The sequence below is a fragment of the Musa acuminata genome, chromosome BXJ1-3, assembly GCF_036884655.1.
Source record: "Musa acuminata AAA Group cultivar baxijiao chromosome BXJ1-3, Cavendish_Baxijiao_AAA, whole genome shotgun sequence".
NCBI classification, from domain to species: Eukaryota; Viridiplantae; Streptophyta; class Magnoliopsida; order Zingiberales; family Musaceae; genus Musa; species Musa acuminata.
In genome coordinates, this window is record NC_088329.1 from 9,943,751 (window position 1) to 9,969,367 (window position 25,617).

Genomic DNA, 25,617 nt, shown 5'->3' on the forward strand with positions numbered 1-25,617 from the left:
ATAACGGGCTGAAATACGAACCTCGAATAAAACTACCTCAAAGCCTGAAAAAGATATGTGATACTATTTTTACCTAATTTACATTGATTTTGCTAAACTTATACTATTACTATATTTATTTGTAACTTGAAAACCCTATCCTAACTTTTTTTTTCTTCTAATTTTCAGGTATTTTGGAGGGATAAATCGGTAAAATCGGGTGTACCACTCGGTACACCCGTACCGTATCGTACCGAGCTCGGGTCGAAACTCCGGTATGGTATCGTACCACTCGGTACACCCGTACCGTATCGTACCGAGCTCGGGTCGAAACTCCGGTATGGTATGATATGCCTCACATAATAATAAAATAAATTCAATGCAAGAACTAAAACATCCAAAGTCGTGCAGCCTCATCAGGACCGAGGTAACACGGTAGCTGCGAAAGCTCGGTTCACATCAGCATCCCCAGAACCACCAGAGAGCATGCCATGCCACTCCCGAAAACCACCGCCCTCCGAGCGGCGCTGGTCGGAGCGACCGCCGGTCCTTCGGACTCCGCCGGGGACGGCGCCGTAGCGAGACCGCGGAGCGAGTGGCGCTCCGACATCACCACCACGATCAGCTTCTCCCCCTCCTCGCAGGCGCCTGCTGCTCCGCTGATGAAGTAGTTCGCTCCCGGGAGGTGCAGCCTCACGACGGTCGCTCCGTCCTTGTGCTCCGCCACCGGACTTGAGCGGTTGCAGCCCAGGTAGGCGTCCCTGGTTACCTGCAGTACCGAGTCCTTCGCGGCGTCGTACTTCCAGACTGGCGTGCAGGAGATTGGAGACTTGTCAGTATCTTGTTTCTCTTGCCTGGGAAAGATGGATGTAAGGAGCGGAGAAGGTTACCGAGGGAATCGCCGACTTGGAAACGATTCTTCTCGGCCCATTGGTTGAGGGAATCCGTGGTGTTGGGTGGGACTCGCCACGCGTTGTCGTTGCCTCCGACCAAGAAGTCCCTTGCTTCTGAGCTTCCCAAAATGCTTGCGAGGAGAAGGGCGACAAGGACTCGGATGAGGCCATGGAGAGAGAGAGAGAGAGAGAGAGAGAGAGAGAGAGATGGTTTTGTTGGGAAGCTTGGTAGGGCTTTATTTAAAATTGAGGGAAGTAGCCGTTGGAAGGAAGCTGGGGGTGTTGTTGGGAATGGGAACCAGGTGTGAGCTCTTGTCCCGTCGTGCATCAACGGCCACAACATATCTATCGAGGAATCTGGGGATCAGACGACACATTTCAACGTTCACATCACTCGGTTCAAGATCTAGGAACAGGAGATCTATGTGTTGATTTCATCCATGTTCTCAAGTTACAACTTCGGCCCTAACAAAGTTTGGCACACATCAAAAAGCATACATCGGATGATAATTCATTATCTTGCGGCGTTGCTGAGAAATTTAAATGCGAACAAAAATGATAATTCAACTTCAAGGGCGAAAGTATATGGTATGAGATTATAGGAATTGCAACAAAAATGATAATTCAACTTTAAGGGCGAAAGTATATGGTATGAGATTATAGGAGTTGTCATCAACTTGACTCAAAAGCAAATCAACAAAATGGCCCCTCGACTTCATATCACGAATTCTGTCAAGGTGAGGAACACGAGTTCCATGTAGACCATGGTTAGATGAACCGGTGTATTCATTGCTTCAGTCCCTCGCTGAGGCCTGGTGGCATTCCCAAACTCTGGGCAAGATTGCTCATTCTCTCTTTCATAGCCTGGAAGATACAAACATCACGTCATCATGCAAGATAAATCTTAAGTTGGATCACCATGGTAGCAAAGTAGATCTAACCTGAACACTTTTCTGGTGCGCATCCTTGTACGCTTCGGTTACCAACAGAGAGAGCTTCTGCGAATAAAGGAAACAATCTTGGTCCATTGAGATGTTGATGCATTGAAGGCGAAAGAGGTTTTGCTAAGGAATTGTTGAGTTCATGATGAGACATGGGCAACTTCCAGATTAGTGGAGTAACAGGTTTGAAGCATTGCATGACAAATACAGATTTGAGATTCACATTGGGATGTCATACAAGATAATAGTACAAACACAGGCCAATGCAGCTGACAATTCATATGTTCTCACACAGTTAAGACATTAGCCTGGCTGCATAAGAATCTTATCAGTAAAGCAAAACATTTTTGTGTGGTTGCTGAGCATGCAAACTGCAGTCCACAATTTTCAGTGTCAACTATTTACCAAAGATACTGATTGGACTTGACGATAGGGTCAAGTCTTGGAAATGCAGTTGGTATAAATTAACAAATGAGAAAAGTTATATGTAACTACTTAAAGATGCAGGCCACTAAATAAAGCTTTTTCTCATAATTCTGTGTTGTAATTGGACTTAACACAAAATGTACCACAAAATGAGGACAGGTTCTGGTACAATTGTATGGTTGTTTCTTAGACCTACCCAAGGTTGAGAACTCAAAACCAAGGATGTCATCTATCCTAACTGGTCAAGACTATGACTGTTTGATATCAGTGTCTAAGTACCTACAGTCGTCACCATTTGCAAAATAAAAAAAAAGGGAAAAAGAAATGGCTGTTTCTGTTCATGGCACATCCCAGGGCCCAGGTCATGCATGTCCCTAGACTAGGATCACGAGACCCTTGTGCTCAAGAAACATCGCCTAAAAGAATGTACTGATAAAAATCCAGAATAAAAAATCAAAATTATCTTTTCCTAGCAATAAAATCAGTATATTAAATCAGTTTAGTGTTCTGTAGATCAGCGATACCAACATAATAACACAATTAGAAACAGCAGTTGGAGTTGTCATGATATGCACAATGCACATACAGTTTATCTGAGAAGTACAGTTATATCATTGGTGCAAGACTGGAACTTACTTCAGAACCCAGCTCCATTGCAGCCTCAGTGATTTCAATGCGTATGGGTTGCTGGTTTCCAGAAAGAGTTGCCTGGCAAAAGCATTAAATGTAACCAATTTGAAAATTGCATACACAACTATTTAAGGTTGATTAATGTCCAACAGCACGGAATAAATGTAAAAAAACCACCACCAAGCAAAACTGAAATTGACAATTCCTGAATTGATCTTATCTTATTTGATACAGAATAATTAGTGACTCTAAGCATTCCCAACTCATTACTTCTGCTGTCACATTAACCTATGGTTTTAAACCATTAAATTCTTAACGGTAACACTACAGGACCAAACCTAACACAAATGCTATAGCCTATTCCGAAAGCAATGAAGAAAGCAATTATTTGAGTGGTTCCAAGAAAAACATGATGAACCTTTATCGTCAGTTTCTGTCATATCAAAAAGGGTGAAAATAGCATTTTAAATACAATAACATACATGCACATATATATACATAACGAGAATGTTAGAGAAAATATAAGATCTGGAAAGGTGATGAACAACCAGATCACCATGTGCCAATATATGCATCAGAAAAGGAGAAAAAACTGAGACAAGGTTGAAGCTAGAATCATCATATGGGGGACCACATTAATATGCATAAAAATTGGATATTATAGAATAACAAATATAGTTATTGACAAGGTTCACAATCTTGCATACTGGTACTATACCAGTTAGAGCTTGGACTGGTACAGTACCAGTCCATACCAATGTACCTGAGTGTTGGTACTTCAAGGTACATATCAAGTTTTAAAAAAATCTAGAAAAAAACAGAAACTGCACAATATAGAACCTATGCCAGGCATACCGGGAGGTGAAGGGCTTGTACCACTCAATGCAGGTCCAGTGCTAGACATACCACTCGGTTTACATAAGTTTGTGTACCAGTGGGATAGATAAACACAACCGTATCGAGGTAAACATGACCAGCATCAAACAGTCCGAGCTGTAACGGACAAAATTCTAAACAGGATGTTTGATGTAATGTTTATGTATGTCCGTGTCTTTTGGTTTGTTCATGCTTTGCACAGCATGTAGAGGGATGGTCGAAGGCTTAATAGCCCCATTTTAGTTGGGTTTGGTGGCTGTTTTAGGCTTTGTAAATAAAGATTGTGTCATGTGGACACTTGTAAGAGATACCCAGTCTGTGGTGGACCATTTTGAATCCTTTGTTATGCGACCGTTCAGAGCTTGTAAAGTCTGTTTATAATTTGCATTGATTATGAAGTGTTCTCTGAAATGTTTGCTTGTGGATCCCAAGTGAGGTGTTTTCTCTAACCTGTTTTCTCTTTTGTAGGTCCTAAGGGACCATGGGAGGTTTCGGGGAGGCTGATCTTTACGGACGGACGCGTAAGGGTGCCGCACGACTTAGGCAAAACCAGCTAAGTCCGTGAAACAGATGGTATCAGAGCAGGACAAGCACTCATAGAAACACTTGGCATGCAAACGTGGGAGACCTGACGGGGCTGCGTTGAGAACAGCCGGCATGCATGACCGTTTAGGGGAAAGCGGGTGTCATGACTCGAGTCTAATGGGCTAACTGGCCTATCAACTTCGTTTGGTCTAAACCACTGACCAAAATGCTTAAGCTGAAGTTGATAGTAGCACACTCATCAGACCCTTATAAGTCAATTTTAATCTTGCCCATTTTCAATGTAGGACTAATCAAGGGTGTTACAATCTCCCTCACTCAAAGGCTTGACGTCCTCATCAAGGCCCAACATAACCCAAATCAGACCCTAGCATAGTGCATGTGAGGCGTAGCCCAGTGGTGGCTCCACGCCGTGACGAGTCCTCTGACTCCGTCTACGGGTAGCCCTTTCTTACTCGAGCCACCTCACCATGCCCAAATGCTAGGTCGGCTCTGATACCAAATGTCACGACCCGAGCCTGATGGGCTAACTAACCTATCAACTTCGTTTGGTCTAAACCATTGACTAAAATGCTTAAGCTAAAGTTGATAGTAGTACACTCATCAGACCCTTATAAGCCAATCTTAATCTTGCCCACTTTCAATGTAAGACTAATCAGGGGTGTTACAGCGGGCATAGAGATGTAGGGAAAAGGAATCGTCTAGAGGAGCGGGCATCTGAGATTGGCATTCGGAGGAATGGCCAACCCTTCGTGCAAGAGGCACCACAAGGACAAGCAAGTTGGGAAGAATATGTAGCGCACAAAGGTTGGGATAGCTGAGTTTGAGCTATGGCTCAATGTTGGCAACCATACTTGATGGTGCTCAAGGCAAGCGAGGCACTTGGTAAAGGATGAGACCATGTAAGGTGGAATAAGTTGTTTAGCAACCGAAAGAGTTATGCAAAGCTCACAAAGGTAAGGGGAATTGCTAACTTGAAGAATTCGGTACTCATGCAAAGGCTTGTATGCGAACGATGGAGTGTTCTTGGCCATCCCTAGGCGATCGAAACTCGACGCCATGGAGCATTGAAACTTTCTCTTCAGCATGAGAAGGATACGTCCGTAGGAGGCTGAAGTGTCCAGCAAGTTCAGCATGTTGCTAGGCCTTGAGGGGTGAGGGGTGCAGTAGGGACTATATTGACGTGGAGTCGCAATCTAGCAAGTGCGTTTGTGGAAGGTAGAACAATGCACAGGTTGTTCAGCAAGGCAGAGTAGTCCAAGGGGATGGTGGTCTCCAAAACTTTTAGAGAGATGGAAGCGAAGAGAGAAGTTGCTCCAACGGGACAGATATCTAGGAGGGATAAGTCTCGGCTCTCCAGAGGGAGAACCATGTGCAATGGACCGCACATGTTGAGGAGAAGTACCTCAAAATAACTTCACAAAGCTCAACGGACCGAGCGAGCGGCGAGGAGTCGTTGCATGATCTCGCTTGAGATAATGCATTGGGGAATGTATTGCGAGATCAAGTGGGGGAGCGATCCAAGGCAACACAAATGAAGGCACACTTGGAGTCGATATGGAGATCGAACTCAACAAAGGGCTGACCCGTGGAATGGTGGGCGCGAGGGCCACCGTCAACTCAATGCAAAACGAGGAGCGGAGCAACTTAGGTGTAACTTGACGAAGTACCCAAGCCGCATGAAGGGAGCCAGCATAGAAGATAGAACATGGAGCAGAGGCACATAGCTTTCCTTGGATAGAGGTCAAGGACATGAACTCTTGCAGAGGCAAGAGCAAGATCATGTTGTTTCATAGGTCCCTCATTCTGATGGAGTGGGCTCATCCTGCATGGAGCCAAAGACGAAGGGAGCTTCGAGGCACGTGCACCTTACCTCAGAGAAGCATTTGACGAAGGAACTAAGGCGACTCAACTTGCGGAGGCGAAGTTGGGTTCAAAAGGCCTTGGTACGGGACAAGAGGACGCGGAGGCAGGTACTCTTGAAGAATATGCCACAGTGCTACCATTCAAATTGCCATGAAGGGAACGGTGCGTAGCAGAGATTGTGCTGGTAGGGGCAAAGGCCCAGGATCCAGACAATGATGCACCAATTTCAGCAAAGTCGGTGGACTTCAGGAGCTACTAGGCGATGGACTATCCTAGAGCGGTGCTTTATTTGGGTGTAACCCGAGAGCGGGTGGACGAAGGTCGATTGCCAAAGAAGTGAACACAATCGAAAGTGGAAGAGGCCTTACGATGTGTTGGCAGAGGCCACACATGGAGAGATCACAATCCGAGTTCATCCCACAATGATCAGAATGCAATGGACATGTCACCAGGAGGCGACATGGTGCAACGGATCGTGGTGGAACAGTTCGTGGCCCGATACACATGAATAAAGCCCCGTGAGGGACTATATCATACGGAGGTATGATCGAGAGCTATTGGGAGCTCCACTTCAGTGAACAACACGACGATAAGAAGGGCTATGGATTCAAGGAATGAAAGTCATGGTATCGCAGAGGTGGGTCTTCCGTGTGTGCATGGAATTTTGCATCGGATGAAAGCCTTAGTCATCAGCATATGGGGGCTGTGTACCACCGAGGGAAAAGTTTGAATGCAAGTAGAGTCCCATGGGAGGGACTTGATCATGTAGAGGTATGATCAGAGCGGCTGGAGAGTTGGACTGCTCTAGAGCCCATATTCGCTCAAAGGAGCCCGACATATCAGAGGATAAGGTCAAGTAAGCGAACGTTGCTACTAAGGAAGCTAAGGAGAACAGAATCGGTGTGAACCCTGCAACATGATGGTAGAGGCCATGTATGGGAGTTGTAGTCTATCTTTCCATCGACCAAGGGGAACTGCTTGGAGAACACAGAGGTGTTGAAGCAGGGGGTCGAAAGGGGCAAGGAAACAACGACGAGTCCAGAGGAACTTAGCTACCAAAAACAAAGCATCGATTAGAATGTAGGTGGACTCGAAGGAGTGCTACAGAAGCAGATCTATCGATCGTGAAGAAAAGGGATGTAGATGCAAGGTGATAGATAGTAGGGCCATGGGCATGGTAACGTAATGGTACCGTAGAGGCGAGACTTCCGTGAAGTCATCGATCCCTTGCTCTCATGGAGGGAGAGCGCTTGGTTGTGAAAGGGGCCGAGGAGGTGGAGCATGCAAAAGCAAACTCCAAGTACCGAGACAAGGTTGAAGGGCAAAGGCCAAAGAACTTCGTAAGACCAGTGTCAACGAGCTTCTTATCAAGATAGCCGAAAGTGAAGGACTTCGGGTCATGCAAGAGTGCACGACCAAGGAACGAAGCAGGCAGTACGCAATGCTATACCTTTGCTACTCAGTGGAGTAGGCGGCAGGGTTGATGGAGAAGACGGTACAATCCCAGAGGCGACCAAAACTATTAGAGACTTACTCCAAGTTGGGGTGAAAACTTCTTACATTCCAGAAGTTCGATGACATTGAGAAGGTGAATCACAGTAGCTAACTCAATGCAAAGAGTGCAAACACTTCAAGTGCTTCAGAGGTGTGAGCAAAGAGCAGGCGAAGGCCAGTAACCAGCTCGATGCATGGAGTACAACTCTCGAGGAGGCGGGCGAAGTCAAGTAACTTTTGCCTTCTCAACTCTTAAGCGAATGGATAAAACCGAGTACCCCAATTCTCTTATCTATCCAGGTTCAAAGACCCTTCAAAAAGAATGGAAGACAATAATTGTCAAATCCTCACCAATGGTGATCAGTGCTACTGAGAGTAGATTATCCGCTTCATTTCCCAACAGAATGTCAATCGAAAGCGGAAGTGATGCGAATCTACTTGGAAGTAACAACTAAGTGAAAGAAGAGTCGATGGACAAATTTGGTGGAGGAATGACCCAAAACTTCAAAAGTTTACGAGGCGATGCTCGTTAAAGCTCCAATACGCATCCACCCAGTTCAAGCAGCATGAGACATTTGGGAGACTAGCGCATAGTAAGGATTGTCTTTTCCTTCATCTGAAAGATCCGCAAGAACCAACAGGGATCAACACAACTCAACCAACCCCACACTAGAGTCAGAGTCATTGGCGAGTTGAAGCAGCATAGCAGATCAAAAGTTCGACTACTCAACAACAGCAGTAGAGAGCAACTAGGAGACAAGAGGCGCATTGTAATATCCCATTAGTCCCACATCGAAAGTGGGGAATGTGTGTGATTAGCTTATAAGGGCCTGATGAGTGTACTACGTTAACTCCCGCTTAAGCATTTTGGTCCGCCGTTGAGGACCAAAATGGAGATATTGGCCAGTTAGCTCATCAGACCCGGGTCGTGACATTTGGTATCAGAGCCGACCTAGCATTAGGGCAAGGTGAGAGGGCTGCAGTAGGAAAGGGCTACCCATGGATGGAGTCAGAGAACTCATCACGGCGTGGAGCCACCACTGAGTTAAACCTCACATGCACTATGCTAGGGGCTAATTGGGTTGGGGATAGTGTAATATCCCATTAGTCCCACATCAGAAGTGGGGAATGTGTGTGATTAGCTTATAGGGTCTGATGAGTGTACTACGTTACCTCCCGCTTAAGCATTTTGGTCCGCCGTTGAGGACCAAAATGGAGTTATTGGCCAGTTAGCTCATCAGACTCGGGTTATGACATTTGGTATCAGAGTCGACCTAGCATTTGGGCAGGGTGAGAGGGCTCGAGTATGAAAGGGCTACCCGTGGATGGAGTCAGAGAACTCATCACGGCGTGGAGCCACCACTGAGTTAAACCTCACATGCACTATGCTAGGGTTCGATCTGGGTTATGTTCGACCTTGACGAGGACGTCAAGCTAATTGAGTTGGGGATAATGTAATATCCCATTAGTCCCACATCGAAAGTGGGGAATGTGTGTGATTAGCTTATAAGGGCCTGATGAGTGTACTACGTTACCTCCCGCTTAAGCATTTTGGTCCACCGTTGAGGACCAAAATGGAGTTATTGGCCAGTTAACTCATCAGACCCGGGTCGTGACATTTAGGGAAACCTACCTCTTGTCAACAGGGTGTAACTCCTCGTTCTCTTGTTAACAGGGTGTAACTCCTCGTTCCTCCCGCTGCCAGGCTCGACTAGGTGAGGAACGAAGGAGAGAGATCCCTCCCCTTTAAATAGGAGGAGGCGAGCCTCTATTAAGGGAAATAAATTTTTAATTTTCGTATTTATAAATTATTTTCATTTAATATACTACCAAATATGATATCATCATATTTGGAATACTTACTAGTTATTTCCTTAATTCATATCAACATATAAGGAAGTAGATTAAGATTTCCTTAAATTATAATAACAAGTAAAGAAAGAAAATCAATTCCTAACTTAATTATAATAAGAGTGCGATCATACCAGCACTAAAGCACCGGATCCCATCAGAACTCCGAAGTTAAGCGTGCTTGGGCGAGAGTAGTACTAGGATGGGTGACCCCCTTAAATATTATGACTCGGGCCTGATAGGCTAACTGGCCTATCAACTTCGTTTGGTCTAAACCACTGACCAAAATGCTTAAGCTGAAGTTGATAGTAGTACACTCATCAGACTCTTATAAGTCAATCTTAATCCTGCCCACTTTCGATATGGGACTAATCAGGGGTGTTACAATCACCCCCACTCAAAGGCTTGACGTCCTCGTCAAGCCCCAACATAACCCAGATCAAACCCTAGCATAGTGCATGTGAGGCGTAGCCCAATGGTGGCTCCACGCCATGACGAGTCCTCTGACTCCGTCTACAGGTAGCCCTTTCCTACTCGAGCCCCCTCACCATGCCCAAATGCTAGGTCGGCTCTGATACCAAATATTATGACTCGGGCCTGATAGGCTAACTGGCCTATCAACTTCGTTTGGTCTAAACCACTGACCAAAATGCTTAAGCTGAAGTTGATAGTAGTACACTCATCAGACTCTTATAAGTCAATCTTAATCCTGCCCACTTTCGATGTGGGACTAATCAGGGGTGTTACACGCATTGCAGCTGAAGCAGAAGATTGAAGACTCAGCAAAGGTGATGAGTTGTAGTGTCGGCAAAAGCTTCGACGAGGACGTCGAAGGAATAAGTGGGGGAGAATGTCACAGACAAAATTCTAAACAAAATGTTTGATGTAATGCTTATGCATGTCCGTGTCCTTTGGTTTGTTCATGCTTTACACAACACGTAGAGGGACGGTCGAAGGCTTAACAGCCTCATTTTAGTTGGGTTTGGTGGTCGTTTTAGACTTGTAAATAAATGTTGTGTCATGTGGATACTTGCGAGAGATACTCGATCTGTAGTGGACCATTTTGGATCCTTTGTTGTGCGATCGTTTAGAGCTTGTAAAGTCTGTTTGTAATTTGCATTGGTTATGAAGTGTTTTCTGAAATGTTTGCTTGTGGATCCCGAGTGAGGTGTTTTCTCTAACCTGTTTTCTCTTTTGTAGGTCCTAAGGAACCATGAGAGGTTTCGGGGAGGCTGACCTTTGTGGACGGACGCACAAGGGTGCCGTACGACTTAGGCAAAACCAGCTAAGTCCGTGACAGAGCGGTATGGAAAACCTTGGTTATTGAACTGAAAATAACGTCCAAAGTTTCTTCTAAAGGTCAGGATAGTTCATAGATACTAAAATTCTCATGAGCTTTTGGAGTTTAACTAAGAGTCAAATAGATGATCAGAATCATCATTCCAGTCAATCACATACCTTAAGTCCTCATTTCCTGATTCAAGAACTCCAAACTGGAGGGGGAGTCTAATTTTAATTTAGTCATATCAGAAGGATCCCTAAAATTGCAAAAAAAGCAGTTCCTCCACTACAAATTTACACATAAGGCTCCCTATTGCATCACACGATAGACGAAATTATGCATCAAGTGCAACCAAAGATAAACGTCACTGAATCCATGTGAAGCACCTTCATACGAACCATAAATAGGAGAATCAACAAATTGCAATCAAATATACTGGTCCATTTGTAAATTTGAGAGGAAAAAAACAACCACCAATCACACACGTACCTTGATTAGCTCACCTTCACAATAACCATCAAATTCCGCACTACATAAGATTAGAAAAAGGCCAAGTGTTAAAGTTTCACAAAAGAGAACGAAACAGAACTATGTAAAATAGCAGCTAGCTCATACGCTTCAAGTTCCTTTTGTACTCGAACAGCTTCAACTTGGACTACCATTTGGGCTTTCTTAACAGTCTCGTATAAATTTTGCATATTTCCCAGAATGCCTGCCTATAAAACAGATTGAATGTGAGGAGAGTGATCCTTACTTTCTGTTACATTTTATTTATATGGAACAAGGACAGACTAGAAGGAAAGAATCAAATGAAAATAGCTTCAAAGTTACAAGAAATTCTTTAAAATTTTAGTACAACCAACAAAATTGAGATATAGATGTTTTCCAATATTACATAGCCTTACAACTATAATTGTCATCTAAAACACAATTTTACTAGTAGAGAATCTACTCACTATTGAGATGCACGGAGTTAAACAATAAGAGAAAGGGACCACATAAGTTATAAGGCATAGATTTTCAGCGGAAGAGTGCTTTTCATGTCTTTACCGGGCATCTCATTTGGGCTTCATTCCCATATTACGTGAAAGCCACTATAACAGTTTGCGGTTGGAGTTTTCTGTGGTTTAGTCATTGTATTTGATTCTTGCCAAAAGTTTTGACATATTCCCCTCTTCGAAACTCTTCTCAAGCTAAGAGCAACTCCAGAGGATTGCTCTATGGTTGCACAAGCTAAAACTGCAACCAATGTAGATACAGCATGTGTATCACAAATGGCCTTGCGTGTTGAAAGTTTTTTAGTACCCCTCTCTTCCCAAACTTTGCTTTGGTTGCTGACATCTAGCTTTAAGAATTTGCAAAAGACTTCTTGATTTCAACTCTCCTCTAAAGCTGACCCTATGTTGATAGCAAATTGCACACGTGAAGATGTGCAATATTTGTGGCTTGCACAACTCCATCTTTGGTATGAATAATGGGTGTTAAGAGTTATTGGTTCCAGAAATGAAAACACACTCATGGCATCTATCAAGGACTTTAGGTACATTAGTTCTCACATAAGGTCTTTGCTGATTTGCATAAATAGCCAGACTGCATTGTTTTTTCGCAATTTGAATGATTTCCATAATGTCCACAGACGTATATTTGCTTGAAATATGTTTGCACCACAAATTACGCATACATATATAAACGTAACAGCCAATCTTATTTTTGTGTAATGTAAAAAATGAATATTCTTTAAAGAAAAAGAGGAAAATCCTTTTCCATGGCTGGCTATCTTTTATTGATGCCTATGAGATTATCTCAGAACATATTTGCAATTATAAATTGATAAAATGTACTTCTATCAGCTAACAATTGTTAACCAACTTCTTGTCCAATGTGTGGATACCAATACCACCAATCTAGACAACACCAAAATTAGCTTGATATGTCAAAAATTTGTCCGAACTGCAAAGTATTGGATTTATCCGGAAAGAGAATATGGAATTCATATCCCTTCATTCAATTATATGAATATAATACAAAGGACTAAATTCTCATGATGTCACTGAGAAACATAAGGAATTTAAGGCATCCTTAAAAGTTCTTGATTGTATGGCTCTCTTTCTAACAACATGTACTTCGAGGAGTCTCCTCTTCTCCAACAGAAGCAATGTCCGGTTCATGTCAGGAGAAAAGGAGGCAAGTGATTATGCCAAATTGTTGGCTCTAGTATTACAATGATACCAACCAAATAAATCTAATATTAGAAGTACTCCAAAAGTCTCAAGTTACTTCCATATCTGAATCAACAATAGAAATTGCAGAGCACTTATGTTATTCACCAAGAGCATTCTTATGTATAAAAGTACAGAACAATGAACAGGACATCGTTAGATCACTTACCTTTGATGGTGCATCATCAGCGTTCTCGCTCTTGTCCTTCTTTCCTCCAAATAAACCATATACACGCAGAGATCTCATTTTATGTTCTCCTCTGCTAGAGGGCCATGATAAACATGGTGCACAATTTGCATTTAATCTATGACCTGAAAGAGAAGATGCACGAGTTCATATAAAACTTATAAAACTGAGAATAGGATGAATTGAAACCAAAAAAAGAAAATTATCACAAGCTGCCATCCACTCCAATAAATATGATCTGAATTTTAGATCAGACTGCAACTTAAGACATATTGTTAGATAACAAAATGCATCAACACCATATTTGTCGATCTTACTTAAACAAATACGTGACTCAATAATTTCCTTTTAGGATATATACATAACCCTATTGCACAGGTTAGCAAAAAATAGTCACAATTACAGCTAATTCTTCATCACATGCAAATCATACTCCGCACTGTCCTCGTCACAAGTCAATCCTATTCTGGACGCCCAAAAGATCTCATGGTCACAGGTAAAGCAATTAACAAGACGGTCAAAGAACTGGAAGAAAAAGTAAATTAACGGAGGCAAATACACCAAAAATTCAGAATCTACTATGCAAGATCCAATTCCTTTAAAGTGCCCACGAATTGCAACAGGTACGATGGCCCCAAAAAGAAGACTTTCGTAATCTAAATCTCCTAAAGAACAACGCTCGTAAAGCAAAAACATAGAGAAAAGAGAAACGGGAGGCAAGATGAGCAGGGAGAAGACAACCTAAATCAAAAGACCAGGGAACACGAACAAGGGAGGGGAAAAGATAGCGTCTTGGGACATAAACCCTTACTTTGGGAGGGGCAGGCGGAGGGCTTCCACGCAGCTGATCTCAGGACGTTCGACATGTGACCGCCGACAGCGCTCGTGGACGCCATTCGGGAGCAGCAGCAACCCCAAAGCTTAGAGAAAGCGAGAGAGAAGGGAAGGGAAGGGAAGGGAGCGAGCTCGCTTGAGATGGATTAGAGTGGCTGTGGATTTGGAGAGCAAAAGAAACATTATTATATTCGCAGTGCCACCGGGTTGGGGAAATTGGTGGAACAGGATCCGAGTACATCTTATCGGATCCGAGTACAATATCACGAACCCTTTATACGTATATACGTACATAAACGATTAATACAAGTACAATACGAAACATAAATAAAAGATATCTTATGTTATTTTAATAGTATTCTTCACGGACGGCCTTGATCTTCCAAAGCCCTGGCACGAATCGTGGGGCATCCATATGGTAACAAGCGCAGCACGCGGAGGGGAGCCCGAAGAGTCTAGGGAAGCATGAGCCGCGGCGAAGGAGGACCAGCGGAGAGCGGCTCCGTTCCCATAGCCGCTATAAGCGCAGTCGGAGAAACCCTAGCCACTGTGGACGACCTCTGCTCCCATCTCCACCAGTTCCTCTCTCTGGCCGACCGCGACGTGCTTACCGAGCTCCCCCCTCTCCACCGCGCCCGCGCCTTCCTCGTCCTCGCCCAGGCCGCCTCCACCCTCTTTTTAGGTGACCTCAGTCTGCTCCCATCTTTTTCCTCTGGTCCTTCTCTTCGATCGCATCTCAAGTAATCTCGATTTGTTTCCTTCGCTTTGCTTTGATTGGACAGTGAAGCTGAGGTGTAGCGGGATCCAACTGGATGATCACCCTATCAGCAAAGAGTTTGTAAGATTTGTTTCGTTTGTGTTTTTGATAGTTGCATTCTTTTTTTATATCTGTAGAGAAAAAAATTAATTGGAGAAGCTGCTTTTGATGATTTCACGATGAGGGTTCTGACTGCAGGAGAGGATAAGCTTGTACCGAGAGAAACTGGAGCGATTTGATGAATGGAGTAAAGGTATCTATTATACTTCTGTTGTTTTGTTGATGGTTTCCTGTTTAACTGTTTGCTTAGTGTAGTTTGAGTGCTTTCTTACTGTTACCATTTGTTCTACAACATCCGGTAGCTCCTTTGCGGCCATCGACTAGGTTGAATTCCCAGGCAGCAACACGTTTCATTGGGCACTCGCTGCCCAACTTGACTCCAGGTACGCAAGTACACTTTAATTGCCTCTTGTGGATCATTCCACTTCTTCTGTTGGACTCAAATAGGATACATGTTTATATTTCAGAGCAGAGGCAAAGTTTGCGGGATATTAGTCGAGGGGACTTTGTCAGAATTAGGCCTTCTGACAATCATAGAGCAAAGAAGAAGAGGAAACAGCAAAAACCCGAAAGACAATCTGCTCGTGCTGCTGCACAAGAGTTTCTTGAGAAAGCAGCTCGTGAGCTTCTTGGTGCTGGTGAGCTTGGTTTAAAGGGTCCCTTACAAGAGATATCAGACGAAGAGGATGAACAGATTGGTTGACTTTCATTATCTGTCTTTGAGGTAAGTTTGAATTTTGACATAAGTTATGCTCTACGGTCTGCTGCAGTGTTATTGCTATTTCAATTTCAGCAGCTCTCAAGTAGCTACATTCTTCCATGTTATAACCTTGAAAGTCACAGTGAATCATAGTCCTTCATCGTAAGGCAAAGTTCAATCTTAGTAAGCATCCTACATATAAATTGTTGTCGAATCATTCATGGAAATTCATAGAAACATGTTATGTTTATCTTTTGTCAGTGAATCATTCATGGAAAAACATGGATCTTTAGTCTGCTAGAGATCCATGTTTTTCCCCTCCACCAATGATTTAGGTAATGGAAGTTGCTGTTCACTTTTAAATTTCAGCTATACATTCTTCAATGAATTTGGATCAGTTTAAACAAAAGATTGTTGACATGTTGTGATTCTAAGTTATAGCTCATATTTAAATTTGTACAAATTATTGAAAGTAGATCTATTAGAAAAAGGAATTGAAATTAGATGTGTCTGTTCATTTTCTGAATTATTACACATTATTTTGTTGTATTAACATTAACTACTTTAGTATATGTATATATTTATATATTTGAGAAACATTTGACATGGACAGCTGTGTAAAAATTATGAAAAGCATTTTGCAGTCTTCCCCCTTGTATAAATTGGCTATACACAATGTCAGTCATCAAATGACATTATGATTTATAATACTCAGTTACTTCTTCTGTTTAAACTAACCATAATTAACATTTTGATAATTGAATGAGCATGGCTAATCTTGAAGCCTGAACACATAATGGTTACAAACTGAAATTTAAACGGCTATGGAAGGCTGCCTTGCTCTACATGTCTCTGCCATATAAAGGTATAAATCATCTTGCTAGTAGTGAACAATGTTTAGCCTGATCTGTGTTGCCATAAGCTGAACCAGAAAATCTGACCATTAAATGTCATAAACCTGGAGAGGCCAGATATGTTTTCTGTTTGATTTCCAACAGCATTCAGGGATTTCAGATAACATTATTTTCCAGTTAACTTCATTAGTCGAGTTTCAAGGAGACTCATTCCAAGTTCACCATCGAAGGACAGAGTCAACCTATGAAATTCATCAATGCTGAACTCGGAACTCTGAGACTGAAAACCAAATTGATGAATAAAAATGTTCATATTCTTGGGTGACTCGACCTAGAATTGTGTTTTGCAATTGCATATTAGCTAAGTAAAAATAAAGGATTACTGACCAGCATCTATCCTTCTGAAGTTGCCTATTGATTCTCACAAGGGACTTTATTTGTTAGACAGAAGAATCATGAATAAGAGAAGCTACGTCTTTGTATGAAGCTGTTGAGAGAGCAGCCATGTTTGATGTCTAGAGGCATGGGCCAAAGTTGCCTCTATTTTCTTCTCTGAAGCGCCTCTATTATGACTCCATAAACTGGCATAAAGAAATAAAGGAGAAGAATTGAAGAGATACGTAATTATGGAGAAAGGAGACGCAAAGAAAGGTTTATGGTAACTGGAAGGTAGTCTGATAACTTTTCAGGATAAGTGGACAAGGATGTCAGCAGCATCAGGAGAATGGGTGCTATATTTGAGGATTACAAACATTTTTGGAACTGACTAAGGCATTGATAATGGTGGAATGGTGCAATCAAAATAATCTCAAAAAAATGTGGAATTTCTGATCATGATATTATTATAGGTGAATAGCAATTATCTAAAATAAAGGGTCAAGTGACTACATACGGTTTATTGAGACCTGAACAGATTAACCATTTTGGACAATGACTCCCATAGCAGAGCTATATATTGTTAATAAACAGGAAGAGAAGAGAAGAAGTGTAAGAAATAGTATAACTTAGTGGTGGTGTAGATAATGATGTCAGTTCATTTAGCTATAGTTGGATGAAGACTCTGTAATGTTGGTTACATTCCATTTTAATCATCAACCTGGCCTTCACTTAGTGGTCGTTTCTCTTCTACATTATGAATGGGTACTTCCCCTTCGTATTTTTCTACTACAATGTTTTTTTTTCTATTTAATTATTGCTTTCTTAGGCCCGTTTGAAAAGAATAATAGGATAGTGTTCATATCCATGTAATGAAAGACTAGTACTCAAGACTTTATATCCGTATAATGTTCATATCAATGTAATGAGGCTCACTCTAGGGGATCTGATTTAGACTTTATTGTAAACATGAACGATGATGGTGTGATTACAGATATGAACTAATGAAGCTCTTTTTTTCTTTTTAATAAAAGGACTTGTACTTTATCTAGGACATCACAAAAGTTTATAGTGGGGATAGCTAAAAGTTTACATATATGAGTATGTTGTGGTGTTTTCTGCACTTACCTCAAGTCTTAGTAATGCAAGTGCTATAACTTACACAGCGAAAAAGACCTGTTGGCTCCATGCTTGCCTTGTAATCAAATCCCTTGGAATTCTGATCAAGCAGAGGAAGATTTCGATGAATCATAGTGATTATTGATCCAGGCAGTTGTAGTCTTAGGATGTACTAGCAGAATGCTGTTGTAAGCTGTTAGTACCATTCATTAAACAAATATTTTGTTTGTCCTGCTTTTCAGTTTTATGTGCATAATCCATATAGTAACTATTGTTTTAGACCTTTCCACGATGATCTTGCCAATGCTTTTAACACTATTTTACTCTTGGAACAGGAGTAATCAGCTGCCCGGAGGATTTTGGATTGTTGGTTCTTTCAAGCAGTAACTATGGGTTTGCATGTTCTTTTGTCATTTTATTATCTCAGACTGCTGTTAAAAGCCATATTTTTGTTGATTTTCTTTCATTGAAGTGGTCATCAGTGGCGTTGTCAACATGAAGCTATAACAAGTTTAACATATTTATGTGATAATTCCAGCTTGGATTTGAGTGTTTTTTTTTGCAGAACAAGCCCAAGTTTTACATGGACTTGTTCTTAATGTGGTTGTGTTGGAGTTTGTCCTCTTCCATCAGGAAACTGAAAACTTGTTGATGATGTTGGCATGTTCATTCCCACTGGAAAGAGAGGATGTTGACATTTTCTACTGACTGATGATGACAGATGGTCCCAATTCTTGGATTAAAATGATATGCTTGCATTCAATCTTTTCCGGCAGCAGGAATTATAGCTGAGATTTATGTGGTAACCAAGACTGAAATGGAAATGTAATTACTTTGAACTCTTTATTGGTTGCTCCCTAGCTATTTGCATGTATAGAATTATTTATTATCACAGTGTAGCCAATGAGGGGATTATTCATGCAATCTGAAGAGTTTGTGGAAACTGGAATATATATATATATATATATATATTCTCATTTAGATCCATAAGGTTACTGCAGTTATCACATGAAAGGAGTATTTGAACATTATCTTAATAAATTGAATTTTTTATTACCAAACTGATTAATTTTTAGGACATTTAGTTTAATAACTAATTTAAAAATCTAAAATCATACATTTATTGTTTCAAATAAAGACAGCTTGTCCATTGTTTTGAGATGAATTTAGTCTAATTTCTAATAGCTTGCTATCTACATCATCACCATTTGGATCATGAAACATCAAGTCAGAGGTTGGTGTTTTCGAACACCTACAAGGTAATCTGCCTACCCATGCTGTCCTTGTCACCTTCTCAGCCTTGTGCAGAGGCCAAAAGGACTGGCCATGGTGATGGCTATCAGGAAGGAAACAGGTGGAAACTTCAACAGGCCCTACAGTGAAGAACACAGGTAAAAAGACCAGAATGGAGCTAAAGTCCATCTCAAGCTTCTCCAACCCTGAAGCACTTCCAGGGAAGAGGTGGAAACTTCCTCAAAGCAAAAGACCAGAATGGAGCTGAAGTCCACCACAAGCTTCTCCAACTCAGAATCCCTTCCTTTTTAGGTGCTATCACCAGCATCTCCATGACCACCATGCCCATGATGATGATGCTCTCAACATGTTCATGTTCCCCCCCCTCTCTGCCTGTGTGTGCTGTAGTCATAACTCACAAGCTTCCTCAGGTTGCTGACTCTTTTAATCAACCAGCCAATTTCATTACCTTGTGAGAGAGAATCTCTTCCCTTTCTGTGCAAATTTGTCAAACAGTCTACTGTATACTGTAGCAGGGTTTGAAGCACAACGCACAGACTGTCACCCCTTGATCCACAAGCAGGAAGGAGGAAATGGTGGGAAGCTTTGGCATGTGAGAGAAGAAGAATGGGAAAAGGTTATTCCATGGAACTTCATGGGCAAGAAAAGGCAAGCATTTATGTAGGCAGACAAGGACTTATCAGAGAGGTAAAGGGGGGACATTTTGGTAACTCCGAGCAGAGGCCACCAAATAAATGCCACATTCCACCATCTCCACCCATATGAGGCCATGACAAATGTACCAGAGCAGGCAGCAGCAAACAGCTGCAACATCACAGCACAGCAACCATTCATCTCTCCTCCTCCTTTCCATCATGTACACACCCCTCCAATCTCTCCTTCCTCGTCAACCAAGCCAGGGAAGAAAATTAAAAGAATCTCCACCCTCCAAGAAGCAGTGCAGGCTCTCTCCCAGCCATCTTTGCTCCCGATGGCCCATCTGGACCAGGAGTTATGTGAGGGGAGGAAAACCAACGCCAAGGCCAAAAGGAAAAGAAGCGAGGTGAGAAAAAAGGAGGAATAGGAAGGGGGGGGGGGGGGGAGGGGGGGAGAGGGAAGACAAGGCAAGAAAGATAACGAAGGGGGGTGTCCTCAGATGTGCATCACCCAACCAAACCTCTCTCTTTCTCTCTCTCATCCCTCCAATTCCCAAACAATACCACTGCCTTGGCTTGCCACAAATGCCCCTCTGCAGCCCAGGAAACCCTTCCACCCATCTCCACCGAGCAGGAAAACGCTAACCCATCTCCTGTTCCCGATTTATATGGGCCTTTTGGTCATGGTCAGACCTCAGCAAAACAGGCGAAGGAAGAAACCCCACCTTTGTTTCTCCATCGTCCCTTCTCTCTCTGCAAAGGGGGAACCTTTTCCCATCCCGTTCCTTCCATCTGTGGATCTCTCCTCGTCTCCCTTCTAAAGGTGGGATTTTGAGGCCGTGGTGATGAAGAAGGGAAAGAGATCGGTCATGGGGTCTTCTCCGGCTTCCACTTATTATCCGGTCACCGAGGAGGCCAGGGCGCGGTTCAGGCACCAGAGTCTCTTGCAGGATTATGAGGATCTGCTAAAGGTAAGATCTTTGGGTATTTCTTCTTTTTTTATCTGTGCCTGCTATGTTTTAGGTGTTTGGATTTCCTGCATAAGAATCTGAGTGAGATGTGTTGTGTTAAGGTCTTCTTTAATTTGATGATCTTAGAGATTTGGGCGTCTTTTTAGTTTGGTGGATTGTGTGGGGGAAATTAGGGATCTGTAGCCCTACTTTTTTCAGCATGAATTTTTGGGAGTCTTAACTTGTGGGGTTTGATTGTCACCAAAAAGTTATTTGGTTTTAGGTATTTTCTTTGTTGGGTTGGATCTTTTGATCAATTATTTTAAGATGTGTTGTGTGATGGGTTTCTTCAATTTTTTTTTCTTTTAATCAATCTACTTTTATAAGGAGATCCAAATCCAATGTTTCTTGATGTTACCTTTTGTTGTTGTTTTATTTTCTCTAAATTCTGCTTTCTCAGATCTACATGTTTCAGATTATTGTTTCCTTTGGCTACTAAAGGAATTGCTCCTTTGTTTCCCTCTTCACTAACAAAACCCTTAATCTGAGTATTAAGAGATATAATCATCCTTTTTGTTTCATTAATGGAGAGTTCTTTCTTCGAAATGTCGGATTAGTTCTTTTGTTTTAGGCTTTCTTGATCACCATAAAATTTTGTACAATCTTGCTTCTCCAAAATCTTACCAGCCTTTTGTGCCAGGAAACTGAAGCAAAGAGGAAGAAATTGCAGAAGGCAAATGAGAAGAAACTTAAGCTTCTGGCTGAAGTGAAGTTACTACCTCTTCCTTCTGGCCTTTTACATTATGTTTCTTTTGTACTTCGGCCTTTTGAGTCCAAATTGCAATAGTTGTGATGGAAATTGTTCTCTAAAGGTTTATACTTCTTGTTCATCTGTAATGCTATAGATTCTTGCGAAGAAAATATAGGTGCCTGTCGAGTAATCCATCAGGAAAGACTCCATGTAGGCTGAACAAGAAGCCACAAAGCTCGCCATCATCATTGCTGTTAACTGGTCGGCCTTCAATTCCATCCTTTCAACTCCCTGCCAAAGACCAGAGCTTCACAGCAAGAGATGCTACTACTCCAAGCACTGCAGCAGTAATAGACTTGAACCAGGTCTCCTTGCCGGTAACTAATGCGGTCGAAAACTACATGCACAAATCACTGATGTTTCATACTTACTGTGAATGTTCATACAAAACTACATGCACAAATCACTGATGTTTCATACTTACTGTGAATGTTCATACGGCAGATTGGCGAAGAAATGGATGAGTACCAGATCAGCTTGGAGCCTGCAAAAGCCGATAGGTTGAGGAAGAGTCCAATGGAAGGTGATGCCATGGCTAATGATCTGAAGCTCTCGATCTGCCGGGATGTTGGTCATGGATCAAACCAGGTGGTTAAGAGAAAGATCACATGGCAAGATCAGGTGGCTTTGAGAGTGTAGGCTGGTTCTCTGGCATATGAGGGCGAAAAAGACATGCCCTAAACTAATTTAGTTTCTGTTTGTTGGTAATTGTTCTGCCTGTAAAGGATAACTTAGAGGTCTGATCCTCTTAATAGTGATCATGAGCCTGTAAAGTTAATGTTCTTTGTCACTCCTGAGGATGAGCTTGATAAATTAGTCATAACCAGCAGTTGAATGTTTATCATTGGGTTTGAGGGTATAGATTGTGGAAGTTCTTGGAGACTCCATAAAGTACTGCCTTCTCTAAAGATTATTTTTCATTGCTGCTTCTCAACTAATCATTTGGCTTCATCAGTTGTCTTGGCTCCATCAACTCATCAATTGGCATCAAATGAAGTTAGAACTTTCATGTTCAAAGTAACATCTGCTTGATCTGGATCTGAATGCAACAGTTGAATTAGTACAGCTTACCAAGAGACAGTAAGCTAATCACAGTACAGATGATATTATAAACAGTTTCTCTTCTGGCATGATTTATATTCTAAACACATTTGAGTGACACATTTTGCACTTTAACCAAAAAAGAATCTTTAATCTTCTTACTAACCATTATAATTATCTGTCATTAAGATAAGTCCTATAGAAAGTCCAACTAATTGACATCCAATTAGAAGTAATTACAGAATGCATATACATCATCAACATTGTAATGAACATATATAATTACATACATATATATATAATATTTCCAATAAAGTCAATATACCATCTCAATAAAACAAGTAGGATTTTTAACCAATGAAAACAAGGAGAAATGCTTGGGATCAACAGCAGTAGCAGATTGATGATATCAATAACTTAAATAACAAATCAACATCAGACAATTTGTCTAATTAGAATAGAAATATGTATCTGAGTTAGGCTTGAATACAACAACCCTTCTTTATGTACATGTTTCTGTATCAGAAGGAAGTTTATTAGGAGTTTGATTAGATATAGGGGTTGATGTGGGAGGAGTAATCTCTGGTGCCAGCTCCCTCCCAACCCATCCATTCCTCCCACAAATCCCAGCTCGGGTCATACATCCCACTCATCGGATTGCGATCGACATCCTCGCTCCATCCTTGTGGCTGCCACTGCTGTTGCTCCTCCTCAGCTCGTCTCAAACTGCTCATAACAATCTGCAGCAATCATGGATGAATTCAGTCACACACCAAGAACAGTAGTATGGATCAATTCATCGATAGTTTACGACACCTCCAAATGGTGAGGTTGCATTTCTCACAATATAGAGACTGGAACAACTAAGAGAAATAAAAACATACATAATAGATAAGCATATAATGTAGGATTAAGGGTCAGCAGATTTGGTTCAAATGGCAAGAGTTCTGGTAGTCTCCTTGTCATGGAGATGATGAACAAAGAACAAATTTTGAACATGATGAATAATAATACTAGGTCTAGCAAGATCTCCAAGCGAAAAAGCCTCTCTTTAAATCCTTGATTGCAAAATCCAAAAGGAACACAAAAAAAAAAACAGGGAATGTGGTTAATACTTACATCATAGGCTTCATTGATACGATGGAACTGGACACCGCAATTGCTGCCTTTGCAAACATCTGGATGATACTGCAAGAAAACCCATATAAATATTTAGCAAGATCACAAAAATAAATGACTTTTGGTCGAGAAGATAATGCATTGATAAACTCAAAAGTCAGAACAACGTCCTACATCTTCAGGCAAGATCCAAGGTAACAATTACACACCAAAATCATAAGGACTCGACTGATAGAAAGAAACCAGAAGGAACGTCGGCATCAGACAATCCCCATGTTTAAGATGAATTAGATGTCTTTTTTGTCCCTCTGGTTGGTTCAAAAGAATTGATGATGGGACTGTGTCGTTAAAAACTCTTCAAAAACACATCATTCATACCGATTATAAACTAATTTGTCCCCCAGTTTGCTCCGCCTACCGAATCAAACCAAAAAAAATCCCTCCTTTTTAAGAAATCCTGATTTTGAAGACCAAAAAAATAATCAAAAGAATTTTTTTTTTTTTAAGATTTAATCCATTGAAAAAGGGGCACCTGAAGAGCGAGCTTCCTAAACGCCTTCTTGACTTCCTTCTCCGACGCTCCCGGATGAATCCGAAGCATCCGATAGTGATCCGCCATGCTTCCTGCGGCGGCGGCCGCGGCCGCGCATCTCACATTGCCTCCGCCCCTCCCCCCCTTCCTCATCCCCTTCAACACCTCACCTCGCCCCGCACACCTCCCGCTCGAAGACGAAGACGCACCGCCCATCGACCCCATCATCACCAACGACATCGCCATCCTCCGAAGCTCAAACTACCCCCCCCAAAAAGCCCAACTGAAAAAGAGCGACCTTTCGCACAGGAACCGAAATCACAGAGGAATCGCAGAGAGCTGCAAACGAGAAGACCGACTTGGAATCGCTCGCTCCTCGAGACCCGTTTATATAGGCAGTGGCGTCGGGAATGGCGTGCTGAACACGTGCTAGAGAACCCTTTATCTCATCTTATCCAACCTTATTATACAATTTTGGATAATTCTAAACCTAATCAATCCAATTTTTTTTTTTAATGGTGTGAAAAATGTGAAACATGCGGATAAAATAAAAACCCAGGCCGTCACACCCGTGATCCGACACGTGCTTCTTGCCATTACATCACGTGTTGGGACCCGAGGACAACAGGATGATTGCGAAGAACGATTCTTGATGCACGCACCTTCCCGATAATTTTGCTGCTTTGTATGATGACTTGGAGCCACGTATTCAAGTCTCCGTGTAGTAGTTGCAGAAACGTGTTTCTCGGTCAAACTGTAGTGGTTGGTGGCAGGGATTTGTCGAGAAAAATGTTCTTGTTAGAATATCACATCAGAATTTTGATTATGGAGTTTTTATTAGGATATAAAATATATATATATGTGAGTTATGATAATTGAAGGAATGGGAGGTGAAAAATTAAGATTGGGAGAGATGATGATGATGATGATGATGAACCGAAAAAAAAAAAGAATTTGCGGTGCCAATAAAACAAGATGTGTAGCGGTAGATGCATTGCATCTATTTGCTTGAGGACGACAACCGAGATGGTGACAGCAACTCTGCATGTTGATGCCTTGGGCTGAGGTGGAAAACTTATCTGATCACATCACGCTCCCTCGCGGGGTGACAAATGATTAGTGGAAGTATCTTTGGATGTAATATCATTTTAAATATTTGATATTATTATTATATTAAAAAAATAAGGATAAGTGATCTCAATTTAAAAAAACTTAAATTAATAGATAAAATCCATTCATATGATTAGATAATTTTATTGTTATTTACTTGAATATAGATTTTTTCAAGAAATGATTCAGCTTATCAAATTAATGTAAGCATAAAGTCTATAATTATGCTATATCTGAAATGCAGAAATAAATAACTTATATGCCAGGATTGAAATCAAA

General features: G+C 41.7%; 5 protein-coding genes and 1 pseudogene across 6 annotated transcripts; 3 read left to right on the top strand and 3 right to left on the bottom strand.

The window, feature by feature from the left end:
• Positions 1-339: 339 nt before the first annotated feature.
• On the bottom strand, positions 340-1,200 carry LOC135636177 (early nodulin-like protein 15). Its single transcript, XM_065147791.1, has 2 exons — positions 870-1,200; positions 340-786 (listed from the first exon to the last, which is right to left on the bottom strand). The coding sequence occupies exons 1-2, from the start codon at positions 1,198-1,200 to the stop codon at positions 434-436; spliced, it is 684 nt and encodes a 227-aa protein (XP_065003863.1). The 3' UTR covers positions 340-433.
• Positions 1,201-1,440: 240 nt separating this feature from the next.
• On the bottom strand, positions 1,441-14,193 carry LOC103973878 (nucleoid-associated protein At2g24020, chloroplastic). Its single transcript, XM_009388549.3, has 7 exons — positions 13,999-14,193; positions 13,170-13,312; positions 11,397-11,497; positions 11,271-11,310; positions 2,876-2,947; positions 1,814-1,870; positions 1,441-1,736 (listed from the first exon to the last, which is right to left on the bottom strand). Exons 1-7 carry the CDS (start codon positions 14,081-14,083, stop codon positions 1,659-1,661), a joined length of 576 nt encoding a protein of 191 aa, XP_009386824.1. The 5' UTR covers positions 14,084-14,193; the 3' UTR covers positions 1,441-1,658.
• Positions 9,620-9,737, top strand: LOC135639341 (5S ribosomal RNA; annotated as a pseudogene).
• A 242-nt stretch (positions 14,194-14,435) lies between the features above and the next one.
• On the top strand, positions 14,436-18,435 carry LOC135622549 (uncharacterized). The gene is made up of 6 exons (XM_065124494.1): positions 14,436-14,703; positions 14,804-14,859; positions 14,977-15,031; positions 15,141-15,221; positions 15,306-15,562; positions 18,222-18,435. The coding sequence occupies exons 1-5, from the start codon at positions 14,487-14,489 to the stop codon at positions 15,539-15,541; spliced, it is 645 nt and encodes a 214-aa protein (XP_064980566.1). The 5' UTR covers positions 14,436-14,486; the 3' UTR covers positions 15,542-15,562; positions 18,222-18,435.
• A 1,456-nt stretch (positions 18,436-19,891) lies between these two features.
• Positions 19,892-22,377, top strand: LOC103973876 (uncharacterized). 2 transcript variants are annotated; one of them, XM_018821612.2, is made up of 4 exons: positions 19,892-20,746; positions 21,426-21,496; positions 21,631-21,865; positions 21,981-22,377. In XM_018821612.2, exons 1-4 carry the CDS (start codon positions 20,621-20,623, stop codon positions 22,173-22,175), a joined length of 627 nt encoding a protein of 208 aa, XP_018677157.1. In that variant the 5' UTR covers positions 19,892-20,620; the 3' UTR covers positions 22,176-22,377. The 2 variants fall into 2 exon arrangements, with proteins under 2 accessions (XP_018677157.1, XP_064980592.1); XM_065124520.1 differs by having other exon boundaries at positions 20,218-20,746; positions 21,631-21,853.
• Positions 22,378-22,954: 577 nt separating this feature from the next.
• On the bottom strand, positions 22,955-24,595 carry LOC103973875 (chaperone protein dnaJ 8, chloroplastic). The gene is made up of 3 exons (XM_009388544.3): positions 24,229-24,595; positions 23,697-23,765; positions 22,955-23,317 (listed from the first exon to the last, which is right to left on the bottom strand). Exons 1-3 carry the CDS (start codon positions 24,472-24,474, stop codon positions 23,126-23,128), a joined length of 507 nt encoding a protein of 168 aa, XP_009386819.2. The 5' UTR covers positions 24,475-24,595; the 3' UTR covers positions 22,955-23,125.
• Positions 24,596-25,617: the final 1,022 nt, after the last annotated feature.

What these genes read in the sequence shown, in the direction of transcription:
- LOC135636177 (XM_065147791.1), bottom strand. Translation starts at nt 1,200, where the DNA reads ATGCACGACGGGACAAGAGCTCACACCTGGTTCCCATTCCCAACAACA. An exon ending in CCAAGTCGGCGATTCCCTCG is followed by an intron (nt 787 to 869) that starts GTAACCTTCTCC and finishes CCTGCACGCCAG; the next exon opens with TCTGGAAGTACGACGCCGCG.
- LOC103973875 (XM_009388544.3), bottom strand. Translation starts at nt 24,474, where the DNA reads ATGGCGATGTCGTTGGTGATGATGGGGTCGATGGGCGGTGCGTCTTCG. An exon ending in TTAGGAAGCTCGCTCTTCAG is followed by an intron (nt 23,766 to 24,228) that starts GTGCCCCTTTTT and finishes GTTTTCTTGCAG; the next exon opens with TATCATCCAGATGTTTGCAA. An exon ending in GTATCAATGAAGCCTATGAT is followed by an intron (nt 23,318 to 23,696) that starts GTAAGTATTAAC and finishes TGATTGCTGCAG; the next exon opens with ATTGTTATGAGCAGTTTGAG.
- LOC103973878 (XM_009388549.3), bottom strand. Translation starts at nt 14,083, where the DNA reads ATGGCGTCCACGAGCGCTGTCGGCGGTCACATGTCGAACGTCCTGAGA. An exon ending in GTGAAGGTGAGCTAATCAAG is followed by an intron (nt 2,948 to 11,270) that starts GTACGTGTGTGA and finishes TGCTTTTGCCAG; the next exon opens with GCAACTCTTTCTGGAAACCA. An exon ending in CGCACCAGAAAAGTGTTCAG is followed by an intron (nt 1,737 to 1,813) that starts GTTAGATCTACT and finishes TGTATCTTCCAG; the next exon opens with GCTATGAAAGAGAGAATGAG.
- LOC103973876 (XM_018821612.2), top strand. Translation starts at nt 20,621, where the DNA reads ATGAAGAAGGGAAAGAGATCGGTCATGGGGTCTTCTCCGGCTTCCACT. An exon ending in ATTATGAGGATCTGCTAAAG is followed by an intron (nt 20,747 to 21,425) that starts GTAAGATCTTTG and finishes CTTTTGTGCCAG; the next exon opens with GAAACTGAAGCAAAGAGGAA. An exon ending in CCTTGCCGGTAACTAATGCG is followed by an intron (nt 21,866 to 21,980) that starts GTCGAAAACTAC and finishes TTCATACGGCAG; the next exon opens with ATTGGCGAAGAAATGGATGA.
- LOC135622549 (XM_065124494.1), top strand. Translation starts at nt 14,487, where the DNA reads ATGAGCCGCGGCGAAGGAGGACCAGCGGAGAGCGGCTCCGTTCCCATA. An exon ending in ATTTGATGAATGGAGTAAAG is followed by an intron (nt 15,032 to 15,140) that starts GTATCTATTATA and finishes AACATCCGGTAG; the next exon opens with CTCCTTTGCGGCCATCGACT. An exon ending in GCTGCCCAACTTGACTCCAG is followed by an intron (nt 15,222 to 15,305) that starts GTACGCAAGTAC and finishes TTTATATTTCAG; the next exon opens with AGCAGAGGCAAAGTTTGCGG.